The sequence below is a fragment of the Dromiciops gliroides genome, chromosome 3 (genome assembly GCF_019393635.1).
Source record: "Dromiciops gliroides isolate mDroGli1 chromosome 3, mDroGli1.pri, whole genome shotgun sequence".
Taxonomy (NCBI): Eukaryota; Metazoa; Chordata; class Mammalia; order Microbiotheria; family Microbiotheriidae; genus Dromiciops; species Dromiciops gliroides.
The window spans coordinates 522,388,450-522,407,014 of record NC_057863.1 but is presented as its reverse complement, the minus strand read 5'-3'; the positions used below and the strand labels follow the sequence as shown (position 1 = coordinate 522,407,014).

Here is an 18,565-nt window from a genome sequence, read left to right as displayed (position 1 = left end):
TAGAATGGCCCCTCTAGAAACCACTTTTTCCCTGTTGTTTGGAATAAGAGCCAAAATAGAATTTCCCCTTCTTGTTTCCTACCCTTTGAAAGGTAAAAATTTTCATTAAAGCAAGTCAAGAAGTTAGTCATTATTGTGTTTTTGCAGAGAAAGAATTCAATGAAATGTTTTAATAATTACACTCCCCTATCATTTTTATTCCATTGTTCTTGCCTCATTTGTGATTTGTTTTCCAAACTCATCATCTCTACTTCTTTCCAAGTAGGAGTCTTTTTGTATACACCAATGACAATGTCATATTTCTGCTACTGTTAATCTTCATCTATATTCACCACCGACACTTCCTGAATTTCTTCACTTGAGTATATTTTCTTATTTATTTATTTAGAATTTTCCCCCACCTTACATGTAAAAACAAATTGTAACATCTATTTTTAAGACTTTGCGTTCCAAATTCTCTTCCATCCTCTCCATCCCCCCTTAAGAACACAAGCAATTCAATATGTTATACTATATTTTCTTAATATATAATTTAACTCTTCCATCACCCCTTCTACATAACTACTGCATTTCTTTTGAAGCCAAAATAAAAATCCAGTCACAGATCGCATCCCTCTAAACTTAGAAGTACAAAGTTAAATTTGCCTCTTTGCCACCCATTATTTGTGCATGTGTGTATAGATTTCTCATTTCACAGCTTTTATTACTGGTTCTTTTTCATAAATCCCATCTCCTATGAAGTTCTGAGTTTCTCTACTACTGTCTTTCTTCTTATTTTGTATCTATGCTATCTAGTATGGGAAATAATTAAGCAGTCCCTCTCTCTCCTTGCTCACATTTTCCTTTTCAATTTAAAGATTTTATCATTAGATTTGTAAAATTCCAGACAAGTACATCCCTAATATCCCTTTGTTAGGTCCACTCCATGCCCGGCCAGGAGCCAGTCATTCCTATGTTGTTGTTCTTGTTTTTCTAGAAAAAGAGGGGCATGAAAAATTCCAGTGGATTAGAATTAAAAAATGCTAGGGCTAGAAGAGACATTCTTGGAATTTTTATTTAACCCTTTATTTTATAGAAAAGAAAACTGAGGTCCAAAGAAGCATTTAATATGTTCTAGTTAACTGAGTTCTTGTCATATGTATTACATTTTTCATCAATCATGAGGAATAACTGTTTTTCGTTCCATGACTTTTCCAAATCACCAAGAATGAAGCTTTTCCTGAAACTTGTGAACTATTGTGATACCCCGTCATCAAAGATAAACAAAACAGCTGTATAATTACCTTCTGAGACATGAATCATCTTGGCCCAGAGTTCACAGACCTGTTTGGCTTTATAAAAGCTTCACAAGGTCGAAGTGCAAACGTGTATTATCTGTTGCTCACACACTGACTGATAGGATTTCCAAGCCAGCTTTAAGGAGATGAAGATACTACAGGCATATGGCCTTTCTTTCCTCCTGATCACTGCTTTGAAATTGTCAGCTGTTGCATCGGTCTTATTTCCATCCCCCACCAGGTCAACAAGGAGGGACTTTTATATTGCACAGGTTAGTGAAACTCTGCACATCCTTTTATATGTAATATTAGAGAGGCTGCAAAGAGAAAACAGGTGGAAATCTGGATTCATTGCTCATAACTTCTAGACTGTTTGGATCAGATCTTCTTGAAATTATAGACCCTAGTCTGTTGTTTTTTTTCCAGGGGTTGAAACTCAGGGCATTGCAGACAGTAGATACTCAATGAATGAACAATTGAATGAATGAGTCGATGTTTTGTGGATGGTACCAGCCTTCCATAAGATTGCAAAGTAGTTAAGGTGTTTTTTGTTGTTTTTTTTTTTCTTAAATTCCTAGTCACCTTCCTTTCAGTGCTATTCATTCCCCTCTGTGGTGCCTCCAATGTCTTCAGGTTTCTTTCCATTTCCCCTTCTATTAAAAGATGCTTTCAGTTGGAAATAGTATACTCAATTTTGCTTAGTATTGAAGGCCTTCCTCAGTTTATCCCCAGTCTATCTTTCTGATGTTATTTCAATCTAGGAAAATGGGACAATTTTGAATGCACTCTCTGCCTTTGTTCATAACTTTTCTTCTCTGTGGAATGCCTTTCCTATAGTTATGCTTATTTAACTCCTTCCCTTACCTCAAGGCCTGGTCAACTATCACTTCCTCCAAGAAGCTATCATTAATTCTCCCCAGGTGGAAGCAATCTCTCCCTCCTCTGAATTCCTCTAGTAGTCCATTCCTCTCTTACTGCACTTCCACATTTTATCCTGAATTATAATTATGAGTGTACCTACTTTATATCCCCTACTGGCAGGTAAGCTCCATGAATACAGTCACATCTTATTAATAGAAGATAAACATTACACAATGTATAATAGTAATAGTTAGATTACTCAGGGTCTCAACTGCTACATCCTAGAATATTTACTCAGTTAAAGTCTTCTTTGACATCTCCACTACTTTTTTTGGGGGGTTTGGTTTTTGCAGGGCAATGGGGGTTAAGTGACTTGCCCAAGGTCACACAGCTAGTAAGTATCAAGTGTCTGAGGCTGGATTTGAATTCAGGTCTTCCTAAATCCAGGGCAGATGCTTTATCCAATGTGCCACCTAGCTGCCCCAGACATCTCCACCACTTTTGATACTTCGACATATACTCTCCTTTCCTACCAGAAGATCCCTTCTCTTTACACCTATGACACTGCTCTCTTCCAGATGTCCTCCTTCTATCTGATCACTACTTTTCAGTCTCTTAAGATTATTATCCAACATCTGCCACCTTAGCATCAGCATAGCCACAATTCTGTTCTGGGCCCTCTTCTCTCCTACTTTTTCTTTTGCAAATTTCATCAGAGCCCTTGGCTCTAAGTATTTTCTCTACACAAATCTACAACTAAATCTACATATACAACTCCTACACTCATTTAACATCAAGTGACCCTGAAAATATGCTCCTGGTTGTCCTATCAGCATCTCAAGTTCAACATGTCTAAAATAGAACGCATTTATCTTCCCACCTAAATCTATCCTACCTCCAAAGTTCCCTGCTTCTGTTCAGGGAACCACCAACCTCTAGCTATCCAGGTTCATAAACTCAAAGTCATCTTTGAGTCTTCTCTCTCCCTTACCCCAACTCCAGATCCAATCAGTTGCTAAGATTTTATTATCACACTACCATATATCTCTTATGCTCTTAACAAGTTCATGGTCTTAACATATCTTCCCTGCACTATTATAATAGTCTCCTAATTGGTTTCCTGGTTACCAGCTTCCCTCTAGCCAATTCAATCTCCACACACAAACCATTTTTTTTTTTCTAAGAAACAAATCTAACTATGTAACTTGCTCAAAAACTTTCAATAGTTTCTCCTTGTCTATAACATGCATTGGAAACCATTTAGTCAGGTATTTAGGAACCTCTCCGGTCTGATTCCCACCTATCTTTCTAGCCTCATTTCATACTATCCCCCTCATGGGCTATGCTACATTCTTGCCAAATTGGACCAAAAGCTGCTCCCAGAACTTGATATTCCATCTTGATACCTACATGAATTATTTATACAACCCATCTCCCATGGCTGGAATGCACTCCCTCTTGACCTCTAGAGGGCTAGACTTGGAGTCAGGAAGACTTGAGTTCAAATCTAGCCTCAGACACTTACTACATATGACTCCGGACAAGTCACTTAACCATTGTTTGCCTCAGTTTCCTCATCTATGAAATGGGGATAATAATAGCACTTACCTTCCAGGATTGTTGTGAGACTAAAATTAGATATTTGTAAGCACTTTGCAAACATTAAGATGTTATATAAATACTTTGTTTATTATTATTGTAGTTGTTATTCTTTTCTTTCAAAGATCAGAGCAAGTGTTATCTCCTTCTAAAAAATTTTCCTGCTCCTCTTCCACCTAGTTTTTAGCTATTTCTCCATCCTCAATATTCCTTGAACCCCACTTATGCAAATGAATATGCATTCTACCTGTAGAATTTAAATGAAAATAGCTACCAGTTTTGTCTTTGTATCTCCAGTAAGTAGCAGAGCACCTTGAATATAGGAGGTTTTTTAATAAATGTTTGTTAATTTTTGAAATTATATTGAGTATATCAAAATAATAACAGTATTTCACATTCATATAGCACTTTCGACTTTTCCCAAAGGATAAGCCCTGACTGTGGCCATACCTCCTCAGAAGGCAATGCTGCCAGCTTTTTAGAAGGTACCACACTGACTGCCAGACACCTTTCTATCCTGAACACAGCTACCCCAATACCATTCCCAATATGTGTTGGCCAGTTGTGGTCCTGGAGAGTTTCTTTTCTTTAAAGATGCTGGAGCATCTAGCTCTATCAAGGAAAAGAAGATATAAGAAAGGAAAGAACTGCTAGTATGCTGAAACCCTTCTAATTCTATCTCTATGACTGTGGTCAAATCACTTAACTCCATTTCTTCATCCTTAAAATGTGGGGACTGAACAAGATATCCCATCCCTTCCAGTCAAGAGTGTGCTAGTAAAAGTGTTTAACAACTAGCTCTACAAGGAGAAAAAAATTAAACACATTTAATGTATGTCTAATATGTATTCATATTTTCTTCATCATTTTATTAAATATAGACAATCAACAACTAGAAATTAAGCCCTGATTTGTAGCATGTTTTAAATTTAAGGTGTAAATATTCACACTGAAAATTTACCAATCTGCCCTTGCTAGCCAGTTTGAATTGGCCCCAATACATTTCTATTCCCCACTTTAGGTCTATGAACACAGAGAAACAGAACTGTTCAACTTTTATTTTGATTCTATTTTATTTTCCATAGAGAATGATCTTTCAACTAGAAAGGATAGAATAAAAATGGATAATAGGAAGGTAAAACCCGAGAAAAGTGGGGAGATAATAGAATACCTAACTGCCTTTGATGAGTTTGTCACCCAGGCCCAGATGAACTACAGTCCAGTATCATCCTGAGAAAAGTGTCAGATGTGATTGCTGAGCAACAGTGAATGTCTTTTGAAAGATCATGGAGATGCAGAGACCAGTCATGACTTCAGAAGACTGAGGGAGAAACCTGCTTCTCACCTCTTGGCAGGGAAGATATGAAATAGAAATACAGAATAAAATATGCATTTTTTAGACATGGCCCATATGTTGATTTGTTTTGCTTGACCATGTGTATTTGTTAGAAAGGCAGAGTGGGTCCAGATAGAGAACCAGCCCAAGAACCAGAAAAAAAACACCAGGATTCATGTTCCACATCAAACACATACAAGCTATGTCAGTTGGGGTGAGTCACTTTAACGTCTCCGTGACAAGTTCCATTAGTCAAGTGAGTGTCTTCCTCTGGGAGTTACCCAAATCAATGGAATAACATTTCCAAACCCTACCCCACTACATATATATTGCAAGCACAGGATTTTCTTTCTTTTTTTCCCTCTTTCTTCATTCCTTCCTTCCTTTCTTTTTGAGAGGGATGGGGGAGCGATTTACTTGAAAGTAACATTTTTAAAAGAAGCATCAATATGAACTGTTTAAAGATGCAGAAGAGAAAACAAAAAGAACTTCATAAGGAGACAAACAGAACTATTGTGTTGTTGCCTTATTAAACTTAAATTATGCTTTTAAAAACAAACTGTAACAAATGTTCGTGTTTTCATATAAAAATATGTTAGGATGTCTGTGTCTGTTAAGATTGTTGAATTCATCATTAAAGAAGAAACTTTTTCAAAAAATCATGTGGCACTACAAGACTGAAGACAGAAAATACTGTCCAAAATTTCAAAAGAGGGAAGAGAATGGAGACTACAAACTATAGACCAGTGTGATTGATAGACTGTATTATAGAGGAAATAGTTAGTAAATGTATTTAGCAGAGAAAGGGGCCCTTTGTATCACAATATGACTTAATAGAAGACAATTTGAATAAGTCATGGTAGATTAACCTCACTTTCTTTTCTGATACAGTCACTTGAATGGTACATCTAAGAAATACTCTAAAGTGGTCATTAATAGTCCCCTGTCCACTTGGAAGGTGGTCTATAGTGGATCAATCCAAGGATCTGGGTTCTATACTATTTAACATTTTTTGATAACTTAGATAAAAGTAAAGATGCACATCAAATTTATGGATGACACAAAGCTTGAAAGGATATCTTCCTTCCTTCCTTCCTATGTGAGTGACAAACTGAGGATAATAATAATAGTTAACATTTATGTAGCACTTTACAAATATTATCTCATTTGATCCTGAAAACAACAGAGAGGCAGCTGCTATTATTATCATTCTCATTTTACATTTGAGGAAAGTAAGGTTAAGAGACTTGCCCAGGGTCACACACACCACTAGTAAGAATCTGAGGCTGGATTTGAACTTAGGTATTCTTCACTCTAGGAAACCAGGTGGCTCTGTGAATAGAAAACTGGGCCTGGAGTCAGAAAGACCTGAATTCAAAAATCTGGCCTCAGACATTTGCTAGCTGTATGACCCTGGGCCCAGGTCACTCACTCTCTGTTTGCCTAATCTACTAGAGAAGGAGATGGCAAGCCACTCCAGTATCTTTGACAAAACAAAACAAAAAAACATGGACAGTATTAGTGTGCTATGATCCCCAGGGTCATGAGGATTCAGACACAACCGAACAACTGAACACCATCAACAATTCCTGACTCTAGGCACTCTACCCACTGTACCACCCAGCTGACTTACAAAAAAGGACCCAAAAAGATTTTAATAGATTAGAACAGTGAGTCAAATATAAAATGAAATTTAATGAAGAGAAATGTAGCCTCGTGACTGTGCTCATAAAATCAATTTTGGAAGTACAAGACTGAGGGAGTGATAAAAGTCTTTTGCCCAAGAGTTGTCAATTGGAAGAGGAATTTCACTTGTTCTGCACGTCCCCAGAGGAGAGAACCAGGAACAATAGATGAGATTTATGGAGAGGCTGATTTAGGTTCAATGTCAGGAAAACTTTTCAGCAAAAATCTACTCAAAAGTGGAATAAGCTACTTAGGGCAAGATCATTTTCCCCCTTGCTAGAACCCTAGATGACCACCTAAAAGCAGATAAAATACTGGACCTGTAGTCAAGAAGACCTGAGTTCAAATCTGGCCTCAGAGGTGTACAAGTAGTGTGACCTTGGGCAAATCACCTACCCTCTGTCTTCCTTACTTTCCTCATCTATAAAATGGGGTTGTAAAGTGCCTATCACAGTACCTGGCACATGCTGGGCACTTAATAAATATTTATTTCCTTTCCTTCATTTGTTGGGGATAGCCTAGAAAGACTTTTTGTTCATTCAGATTCCAGCTCTAAGGTTTTGTGATTCTTTGAATATGAGGAAAATATCTAAAATGTATCCTTGTGTCCTGAAAGATCCAACACAGTACCTCACATAGTATCATTTAGTACCATCCCACAAACATAGTAGAAGACATTCAATATAATATTTTTAGTTAGGGATGATAGAATAAAAGCAGTAGAGTTTTGAGGTGGAATCAGCAAAACAATTTCAAATCTGGGCTCTGATTCTTACTAGATGTGTGATCCTGGGCAGGTCATTTAGCTGCAGTTTGCCTAGAACTTATTTACTAAGTCACAAATGGTTTGCAATCTGCACTGGTGAAAGGAGTTCCCTTGGGGGAGTTCTCCACCATTAAAAAAATGACAAATCATAGATCCTTTGCACAATAAATAGCCTTGTAACCTTTTGGGTGATTTGGGGGGGGGGAGGCAAGGAAATGAGGGTTAAGTGACTTGCCCAGGGTCACACAGCTAGTAAGTGTCAAATGTCTGAGGCCAGATTTGAACTCAAATCCTCCTGAATGCAAGGCCAGTGCTTTATCTACTGCACCACCTAGCTGCCCCCTAGGTGATTTTTTTAAAAAATCAAACCCATTCAATGTTCCTTGGCCCACATAGGTTATGCATCTCACTATTGATCATACAATTCTATAGGTAGCAAGAGAGAACAAGTATCTGATTTAATAATAGATTTATTATTTTTTTTGGTTAGAAGAGAGGCCCCAGACATTATCTGGTCAAACCTCCATATCTTACAGATGGGGAGAATTGGTTTCCAGAAGCAGAAATTACTTAACTCAAGGTAACAGAGTCAGAATTTGAACCCAGATCCATAAACTACAAATCCAGTGCTCTTTCCACTATTCCACATTTGTAAATAGGGACATTGGATAGTTCTGTACAAATCCTAATTACTTCTCTCCCCAAAATAAATCAATACTCTTTCAAAAGACAGGTGATTTTAAGTTAATATATAGTCAGTCCACTATCTAGTAACATTTAAATTAATCTCAGAGTGCTTCCATAGGAAGGAACCTGACTGGAGTCAGATGACATGGGTTCAAATCCTGCCTCTATAATTTTCTACATGTATGACCTTGAGCACATAACAGACTTAATCCCATGGGCCTTCCTCAACTAAAATGAGGGCACTGCACTAGTTTACCTCTAAGGTTCCTCCTAGTTCTAAATCTATGATCCCACATGTGAGCATATCATACTTTTTGTTATTATTTTTTTTAAGGGGCAATGAGGGTTAAGTGATTTGCCCAGGGTCACACAGCTAGTAAGTGTCAAGTGTCTGGGGTCAAATTTGAACTCAGATTCTCCTGAATCTAGGGTCGGTGTTTTATCTACTGTGCCACCTAGCTGTCACCCTTTTCATTATTATCTTAAGTAATAGGCTCATAAAACTTCAGAAATGCCAGGTGGATCATTTAATATACATGATTTGATAAAGGCATTTGTCTCATTCTATTACTTTTATATAAAATGAGAGGCCTAAATTTAACTTTCCACTTAAAAAATAATTCTCTCTTCTTTACATCCTTGACGTAGTCCTTTCCTCCAGATGAACTTCCAACCCACCTATGTATGCCTGCCCTTGTAAGAATTTTTCATATTCTCCCACAAATTCACTACAAAAGATCCAATTCAACAAGCTGGTGATTTTCACATTCTCTCGCTGTTTTGACAGTATCAGTGGAGCACATGAGCTATCCATAGGTTATCCTTCCCTCTGACAACATAACCAACTTATCTTTTGCATCTTTTTGTAAGCATGAGTATTTTTGACTCATACATTTCTTTGATGACATCTTTTATACCACTTATCCTTTATAATCCCTATTGTCGATGTGTGGCAGTGACTCACCCTCATGACAAGCCTTTCCATTGCCCTCTGTATGATACCCATTTCCAAGTCTTCAGAGATTTCCACTGTTCTAATAAAGGCTCTCTTTTTCTGTAAGACCGGATAGGCATCTTCTTTTTGTGAATTAGAAAAAAAAAACAAGTTCTTATCCTTTGGCTATTTATCAATTGGAGATTGAAAAATAGAAGTATGTATAGGATGATTTTACATATATATACATATATTCACATGTTTATGTCTGATGGTAGTCATGGAGGAGGGAGGGAAAAAAAGGTGGGGAAAAGAAAGTTATATAACTTTATTATATATTTAAAGAAATAGCAGTTTGTACACAATAGATTTGCAGTTTCATATGTGATCATCTTTTTTTCTATTCTACTATGCTATGGAAATGCTTGTTTGTATTTCTTAAGTTCGGAAGAAAATAAATGATTTTTTTAAAGTACAGTAGCAGGAACACTAGGTTTGGAGGTCTGAAGGTCTGGGTTTGCTGGCCAGTTTGATACTTACTGGACACAGTTATATCTGCACTACCTATTATATAGGGCCATGAAGACCAAATGAGATAATCTATGTGAAAGCATTTTACAAATTGTAAAGTTCTATACAAATGTAAGCTATTAATAGTAATGGCAAATAGAAGAAAGACCAAAATGTTCATCCACATTTTATTTTACAGAAAGGGGTGTGTCTTAATGGGTAGAGTACTAGACTTGCTAGGCATCAGGTAGACCTGGGTTCAAATGTGACAGGAGTTGAAATTGCCTCATCTGTAAAATATCTCAAAGGGTTATGGGAGGGTACAGATGATATAATGTATGGAAAGTGTTTTGCAAACAATAATGGATCAACTAGCATTTTTTTTAATGTGTCATGCTTTTTAAAAAAAAATTTTTTTTTTGGTGAGGCATTTGGGGTTAAGCTAGTAAGTGTTAAGTGTCTGAGGCCGGATTTGAACTCAGGCCCTCCTGAATCCAGGGCTGGTGCTCTATCTACCGCGCCACCTAGCTGCCCCTCAGCTAGCATTTATTAGGCACCTACTATGGCCAGGCATTGTGTAAGCCCTGGGGGTACAAAGAAAGGCAAAAATAAAAGTCCATGTTCTCAAGAAACTCATAGTATAATGATGAGCTATACAGGTCAATTGGTATTTCACTAAAAATAACTTCTAGCCTCAAAGTGCTTTTAGAATTTCAAAGAGTATATGTCATAAATATTCATATTAAAGAAACTCTTGCCTATCTCTTCTTTATAGGCATACCTTGACAGATATTATACAAAGAAAGGAGGACACCAGATTGGGGAGATGGTTGTAAAAGGACGCAACATTATGGAAAGGAAAATTAAAGAAATGCAAGCATTCTTTGGCCTCCAAGTCACTGGAAAATTGGATTATTCTACTATGAAGGTGATGAAGAAGCCTAGATGTGGTGTACCTGATGTTGCAAATTATCGTCTATTCCCAGGTGAACCCAAGTGGAAAAAAACCACTTTGACATACAGGTAATGAGATAGAGATTTTCAAGAATCAGAGAGCAATATGTTTTTTGACGTCTCCCTGATAATCTGAGGCAAGAGCATGCCACACAATATTTTTAAGGGTATACAAGAGCTTTGAAGGGGATGGAAATGTTTAAATATCATGACATCATTGACAATGAACTAGAATGGGCCTTAGAAGTCATCTGGGTCACCCTCATGATTTTACATATGAGGAAACTGAAGCTCCAGGGTGATATACTTAGGAGTCCAGGATTCCAATTCAGGTCCTCTGATTCCCTGTCCTATGCTCTTTATGCTGTACCATTCCAACTTTCATCAAAAACAGGCTGGCTTTAGGAGAACACATTCTCAAGATGATCACAACATTAGGCAATTTTGGATGCACCAGGCAATATGGCCAGGTAGGATCAACACATATAAATGTGGAAAAGGGAACATGAATCTGTGAATCAAGTGATTAAATGATGGTGCTACCAATTTACTTTTTTAGAACATTTTGTAAAAAAAGGTGTTTGGGGGGGGCAGCTATGTGGTGCAGTAGATAAAGCACTGGCCCTGGATTCAGGAGGACTTGAGTTCAAATCCAGCCTCAGACACTTGACACTTACTAGCTGTGTGACCTTGGGCAAGTCACTTAACCCTCATTGCCCCCCCCCCAAAAGTAAAAATATAAAAAATAATCATCATCATGAACATACTGGCCCTGAATTCAGGAGTACCTGAGTTCAAATCCGGCCTCAGATAATTGACACTGAGTAGCTGTGTGACCCTGGGCAAGTCACTTAACCCCAATTGCCTCAGCAAAAAAAAAAAAAAAAGAAAGAAAGAAAAGAAAAGAAAGAAAGAAAGAAAAAAAGTGTTCGGGGATATGATAAAAACTACCTATTTTTGGACTACCTGTTTAACATGCATGGTGATATGTATGGTGACTAATCAAGGTATTTTCTCGGTAGCCACCAAAATGCTATGACTCTGTGCATCCAGCAGGTGGGGCTCTGAAAATGGATAATGAATTTCATTGCATAAAATTTTAGCCACTTTTGTGGTGGAAAGAAGATTGGATTGCATCAGAAGAAATAAACATTTATTAAGTGTCCACTTTGAGCTAGTTACCATATTGAACATTTTGTAAAAATAATTTCATTTGATCCTCAAAAGAAGCCTCAGAAGCAGGTGCTATTATTACCTTCATTTTATAGATGAGAAGAGTGAGATTAAGTGACTTGTCCAGGGACACACAACTAATAGGAATTTAAGTTGGATTTGAACTCTGATCTTCCTGATTCCAGGCCCAGTGCTATATCCATTGCCTCTGAGGTTATGAGTTTCCCCTCTCTAGAGGTCTTCAAACAAATGGGGATGCCCCTCATTGAAAATTATTTTGTAGAGAGCTTTCTTTGAGTTGAACTAGATGGCTACTGGGGAGAGTTATTAGGAGCAAGGAATGATGGTTATTGCACAACAGTTGAGGGTAAAATAAGGAATATTTCTAGGAGTCTTTGAAGACTCCAGGTTGTTTTCTTGGAATAAACTATTCCCTAGAGTGACTATAACCATAAATGTACAGCAAAGGGTCTAGGCCACAGATAATTTGGGACAAAAAAAAACAAAAACAAAAAAACTTTTGCTTTTCAAAAATATGAACTCTTTGCCACAAGATGAAGTGATTCTTCCCAGCCCAAGGGCAAGGGCAGTCCCCAGTCAGATTTAAGTGATTTTACACACACACACACACTTCATTTATTAAGTGTCATGATAAGTACTTAATAAATGTTTCCTGAATTTAACTAAACTAAGAGTGTTTCTTCATCCTGTCCCTCCTGGATATCACAGAATCACAGAATTTGAGAGTAGAAGGAACCTCTGTAATCATTTGTCCAGTCCATACTGTGATGTTTAAAATCTAAATTGTGGTCGCCTTAAATCAGAAGCTTCAGCTCCAGTCTAGCCTAGAGTTCCAGCCTGGTTGGGTTCTTCCTGAAGTCCTCCTCCATGAGCCTGCTTTAATCAGGAACACCCTCACAAGCTGTTTGTGGAAGCTTTTTTATAGATCTGGAACAGAGGCAGTCCTTACACTGGTTGGCGTCATCCAAATCCATTGTCTTTGAAGGTGTTCTCAAGTTGAGTTCACAGTCTGGTTCCTGAGAACAATACCTTCTTAAGGGATAACCAGGTGTGATTACAATCCAATTAACTTGAAGTAGGCTTAATCAGCAGTCAATCACTCTCACTTGATTCAATCAGTATAGATTAATCTCCAGGTGGGTCTTTGATATCTGCTAAATCCCATTATTTCATCACAATACCTAAAATGAATACTTACTAAAAGAATACTTACAACTCGTCATTCAGCCTATTTGAAGACAGTGCCTGACATGTAGTAGATGCTATATAAATGCTCATTCCTTCCATACATTCCCTTATCTGAGGGGAAGATGTACTGTAGTGGGAAAAGACATGAAGCAGGGAGACTAACCATCAATATTGTAATAATTCAGGTGTGAGGTGATGAGGGGCTGGACTGGGATGGTGACAATGTAAAAGGAGAGGAGATAGAATGGCTAGACTATAGAGAGTGTGAAAGGGAGTGTCTTTAATAATCCTGGAAAGGTATATTGTGGCCAGATTGTGAAGGACATTAAATGCCAAACAGAGCAGCTTGTGTTTGATTGTAGAGGCAATAGCAAGCTACTAGAGTTCATTGAAAAGGGAGTAATGTGGTCAGACTAATAGTTTAGGAATATCACTTTGGAAATTGTGTGGAAGATAAATTGGAAAGGGAATAGAATCAAGGTAGTGAGACCAATTGGGAGAATTGAAATTGTTCAGGGTTTTGTTTGTTTTTCTTTTTAAGGATTTGAGCATTCGTTGAAAAAATATATATTTTTAAAGGGATCATGACAATCTGACCTAGTTTGGTGACTATATGAGAGGAAAAGGGATAGATGCATGAGATGCTATGGAGAAATAATAATAACAACAACAACATCCTAAACTATATAATTATCTCAATAGATGCAAGTAAGTCTTTGACAAAGTATACCACTTATTTATGCTAAAATCCCTACAAAGTATAGGCATAGGAAGACCTTTTATAATATTATAAGATGTATCTACCTAAACCAAAAGTAAACATAACATAGAATGGAGGGAAACTAGCTTTCTCTATTAATATAGGAGTTGAGCAAAAATGTCTACTCTCCTCCTTATTATTTGATATAGTTTTTAAAATGTTAGCAATAGCCATAAGGCATAAGGACAGGCAAAAATGAGCTTAAACTATCCATATTTGTTGATGACTTGATGTTTTATTTAGGATACAAAAGAAAACCTTTAAAAATCAATACCATTTCTATATAATAATAACAAAATCAAAAGGGCAATAATAGAGGGAAAAATCCTTATTCAAAATAACAACAATATACATGAAATAGTTGGTGATCAACCTAACAAAACACACAAAATACCTATATAGTTTCAATGACAAAGTGATGCTTAAAGAACCAAAGAACTTAAATAGCAGAATTATTGAGTGCTCAGAGCTTTGCCATGTCAATATAATAAAAATAATACCACCAATGATATTTTTCATTTTAATGCTATACCAATCAGATTATCAAAGGATACAGATTATAGTACTTGATAAAACAATTTTTAAAAACCTAGAATATTAAGGGAAATAATGAAAAAAGGTAGGAATGAAAGGGGGAATAGAATTTCCAGACCTTGAAATGTATTATAAATCAGCAGTCATCAAAGTCATTTGGTACTATTTAAAAATTAGAGATGTGGATCAATGAAGCAGACTAGACAAGAGAGAATCATTTTTTTTTTAATTGTATTCAACAACCCAACATTCAATAAGCCAGAGAACATAAATCACTTAGGGAAGAACTCATGATTTGATTAGGAAAAAAACTTCTGGAAAAACTGGAAATCAGCATGGCAGAAATTGGGCTTAGACCAATATCTTACACCATATTCCACAATAAACTCCAAATAAATACATGACCATAATAAAGTATGAGAGATCATACCATTAAAAATTGAAGTAGAGGAGGCGGCTAGGTGGCACAGTGGATAAAGCACCGGCCCTGGATTCAGGAGTACCTGAGTTCAAATCCAGCCTCAGACACTTGATACTTACTAGCTGTGTGACCTCGGGCAAGTCACTTAACCCCCATTGCCCCGCAAAAAAAAAAAAAATTGAAGTAGATCATACACCTCTCATAGCTATGTAAAGGAATTATTTTTCTTAACTAAACAAGAAGTAGAGGAATTACAATAAATAAAATAAATATAACTTTCATTACACAAAAATTAAAAGCTTCTGCAAAAATAAAATTAATGTATTTAGGAAAAAAGCAAAATAGTCAAATGGGGAAAATTTCACATAAGAGTTTTGTACCCAAGATATATAGACAGCTAACCAATATATCTATACATAAAACATAAACATTTGTATATAATATATATGGATATATAAGACAAAAAAACATTCCTCAGAGATGAGTAGTCAAAGGATTTGTACAAACAATACTCAAAAGAATTACAACCTATTAATAGCCAAATGATAAAAATGCTCCAAATCACTGAGAGTAAGATAAATGCAAATCCAAACAACCCTGAGGTTTCACCTCACACTTAACAAATTGGCAAAGATGACAAAAGATGCAAATAATTCATGTGGAGGGGTTGTGGGAAAATAACAAACCAGTAGAGGGTTGGAAGAGATATGCATCAAAATTTCCATTTTGGAAAGCAGTTTGGAATTATGCAAACAAAAAGGTTGCTTCTAGCAGTCCTTCTACTCTGACTTCTGTAGTCTTAATACTAATTTCTCCATCTACTACTTTTCTTTAAAAAAAAATCCCTTAGTTCTCCACAATTTTTTTTCTGGGGCAACAATGGTTAATTGACTTGCCCAGGGTCACACAGCTAGTAAGTGTCAGGTGTTTAAGACAGATTTGAACTCGGGTCCTCCTGAATCCAGGGCCAGTGCTCTATCCACTTTACCACCTGGCTACCCCAGTTCTATACCATTCTACCTATCAGTGTCATTAGCTCATCTGGTCCATCTTTTTTTTAATATAGATCAAAATCCACTTTCTTTTAGACTTTTCAGAGATAAACAGTACTAATCAGCATGTTAACAACAATTAGCTCTCATTAATCCTCATTTGTAAAATGAGATGGTTGTACTAAGTACCCTACCAACTCTAAATCCTATCTCAAGCCCGCATTGTTTTCCATTAGAATATTTAGTCAAAGGCTTCCCATCTCTTATGTCTTCATTTGAGAGTGCCCACTACTCAGTCTACAATCACTTGTTTCCTTACTTTCCAAGAAAATGTAAGCTAATATTCTTATCCACCAAATTAGGGAAGAATATCTTTAAGTCCTAAAATTTCTAAACTTTTGCCTCATGCTTTCTAAAATACTTTATTTAATAAACAATAAATATTGCTTTCTTAAAAATAAGGTCTGGACAAGTGATTTTTTTAATTAAAAATATGTTCCTTGGTTTCCTCATTTAGGACAATTCACAAAATGGAAAACATTTTCTTTTTCTTTGTACAGAGTCTCAAAATATACATCCTCAATGAGCCATGCTGAAGTTGACAAGGCAGTAGACATGGCCTTACAGGCTTGGAGTAATGCTGTCCCTCTGAATTTTGTTAGACAAAACACAGGAGAAGCAGATATCATGATCTCATTTGAAATTGGAGGTAATGTATTCTTCTTATGCTCTGTCCATACCCAGCACACCAGCACTGTCAAAGTCAGTCCATGAATGACTTTGGATCCAGTCAATCAGTGCAGTCTACCCATAATGGGGTTTGATCCACAGAGACCCAGGTTACTGCAAAAGGCCCTGTAATCATCACCCATATGCTAGAGTTGGGCTAGAAGTCAGAAAATTTTAAGCCACCAAATCAATATAGGATAGACCATTTGTTATCTCATTTTAACGCTTATTCTTGACCTATTTGATATTATTCTCCCTTTTAAACAGAAACTACTATAGGTAAACAATGAATTTCTACCTTTCCCATAGCCTCTCTTCCTCTCACCCTCTTCCTGACTCAGTTGAAGGGCCTTCAATGTTTTCATCTCTAGGATGGAGGAAAGCCATTCCTAGGTTACACTAATGATGTGATTTTCAAGGGCCATGCACTTTAGCCAGGGAGTGACTTATGTAAGGCAAGAAAACAAGAAAAAGATAAGATTGTGCTAACAAGTGCTCAAGAAAGAGCTGAGACTCAAATACTTATAGTGATTCCTCAAAGCTCACTGTCACCACTCTCACCATCATTAAGGCCAAGACTTCCTACTTTCCTTCTGTATATGCTCCTCAAGAAACCATTTCATGACTTCTTTTGCCTATTAGGATGCTCTTGATGCCCATTTAAAATTAACTCTAACTGGGAAGTAGAGAGAACAATAGAGGGATAGGCCTGATGTAGGAGGTGGTACTTGAGCTTCTAAGACAACAGAGTGAGAAATTGGCCTAGTCTAAAACTCCTAGAATTGATCACAGATACTGGTTTAGCTCATAGTGAGAGCCATCAAGAATGCAATGTCTGTCCTGGACAAAGCTTTTTTCTTCCCCTAGAACACCCAAGAAGCTTTCTGTTACCAAAAAGACTGGGAGAATCAGGCTTATTAATCATTTTGTGACGTGGTCTGACTCTTCTTTATCACTCAAACTAGTGTCTTTTCTATTGAAATACAAGTTTTACAATGTAAATGATTCTATTTTATCAGGATATGTAGCCATGGTTTGAGAAAAGTATGTTTAACTGAAATGAAGGAATGTCATACTAAATTTTTGTTGGCATCTTTCTCATGTTTGGTAGATCATGGGGATTCATACCCATTTGATGGTCCTCGAGGGACTCTGGCCCATGCATTTGCCCCTGGAGAAGGCCTGGGAGGAGACACCCATTTCGACAATGCTGAGAAGTGGACTATGGGAACGAATGGTATATATGCACAATTCACCATAACCTGGAAAATATTGTACCTTCTCCTGGGCCTCCAACATGAAACCCTGTGGCTCAACGGTCCAAGTCACCCTTTAACTAGGGGGCCAGGCTAAGGAAAACAAGTAAGCCAAAAATCACAAAGGTCATTCAACCCCATAAGGGGAAATCTCTGCCCTCAGCTATGATGTTGAATCTTTGTTTGGTCTGTTTCACTTCAGCATAATCCACATATTCTATTAGAAAGAAGCAGCAACAAGGTCTCTTCTGCAATCAGTGTCACCTGCAAGCAATTCAACTCAAATCAACAAACATTTATTCAGTGCCTACTGTGTGCAAGGAAGGCAGTGTGGAGCAGTGGATAGAGAACAGGCTTCAGAGTCAGGAAGAAAGACCTGGATTCAAGTTCCACTCCCATCATCTGCTGGTTGTGTCACGCTAGGCAAGTCATTGAAGGCCCCAGTGCCCCAGAAAGCTCTCTATGAGTTGAAAAACAGCTGCTTATCTACATTGGTAGAGGGCTATCCTCACCTAGATTCCTCTACCCCCATGAAACCACAGGTCCTAACCAAAAGAAAGGCAAGGCATTCTGCTAGGCAATGGGGACTAAAAATGTACTTATGCCTTACCTTGAAGGAGTTCTATTCTGGATACATACCTATATGACTCCTTAAGGGAACACAGTGTTTAGAAAGGGAAGGGTTTTCCCTAATGTGTCTGGAAGAAAAGCTCTTTGGGATGGCCTATAATGTGGATAAAGTATGTGTAGATAATGAGGAGTTAGCTAAGTGCTTATTCTTTTTTTTTTCCTTTTTAGTGAGGCAATTGGGGTTAAGTGACTTGCCCAGGGTCACACAGCTAGTAAGTGTTAAGTGTCTGAGGCCGGATTTGAACTCAGGT

The 18,565-nt window shown here is 37.2% G+C and overlaps 1 protein-coding gene across 1 annotated transcript in view; it reads left to right on the top strand.

Annotated features, from left to right (window-relative positions):
* Nucleotides 1-1,423: 1,423 nt before the first annotated feature.
* Nucleotides 1,424-18,565, top strand: part of MMP20 (matrix metallopeptidase 20) — a 55,704-nt gene continuing 38,562 nt past the window's right edge. Inside the window, exons 1-4 of the mRNA XM_043996819.1 lie at nucleotides 1,424-1,549; nucleotides 10,432-10,679; nucleotides 16,260-16,408; nucleotides 17,540-17,665. Coding sequence (XP_043852754.1) covers nucleotides 1,424-1,549; nucleotides 10,432-10,679; nucleotides 16,260-16,408; nucleotides 17,540-17,665 — 649 coding nt within the window. The remainder of the gene's footprint in view (nucleotides 1,550-10,431; nucleotides 10,680-16,259; nucleotides 16,409-17,539; nucleotides 17,666-18,565) is intronic.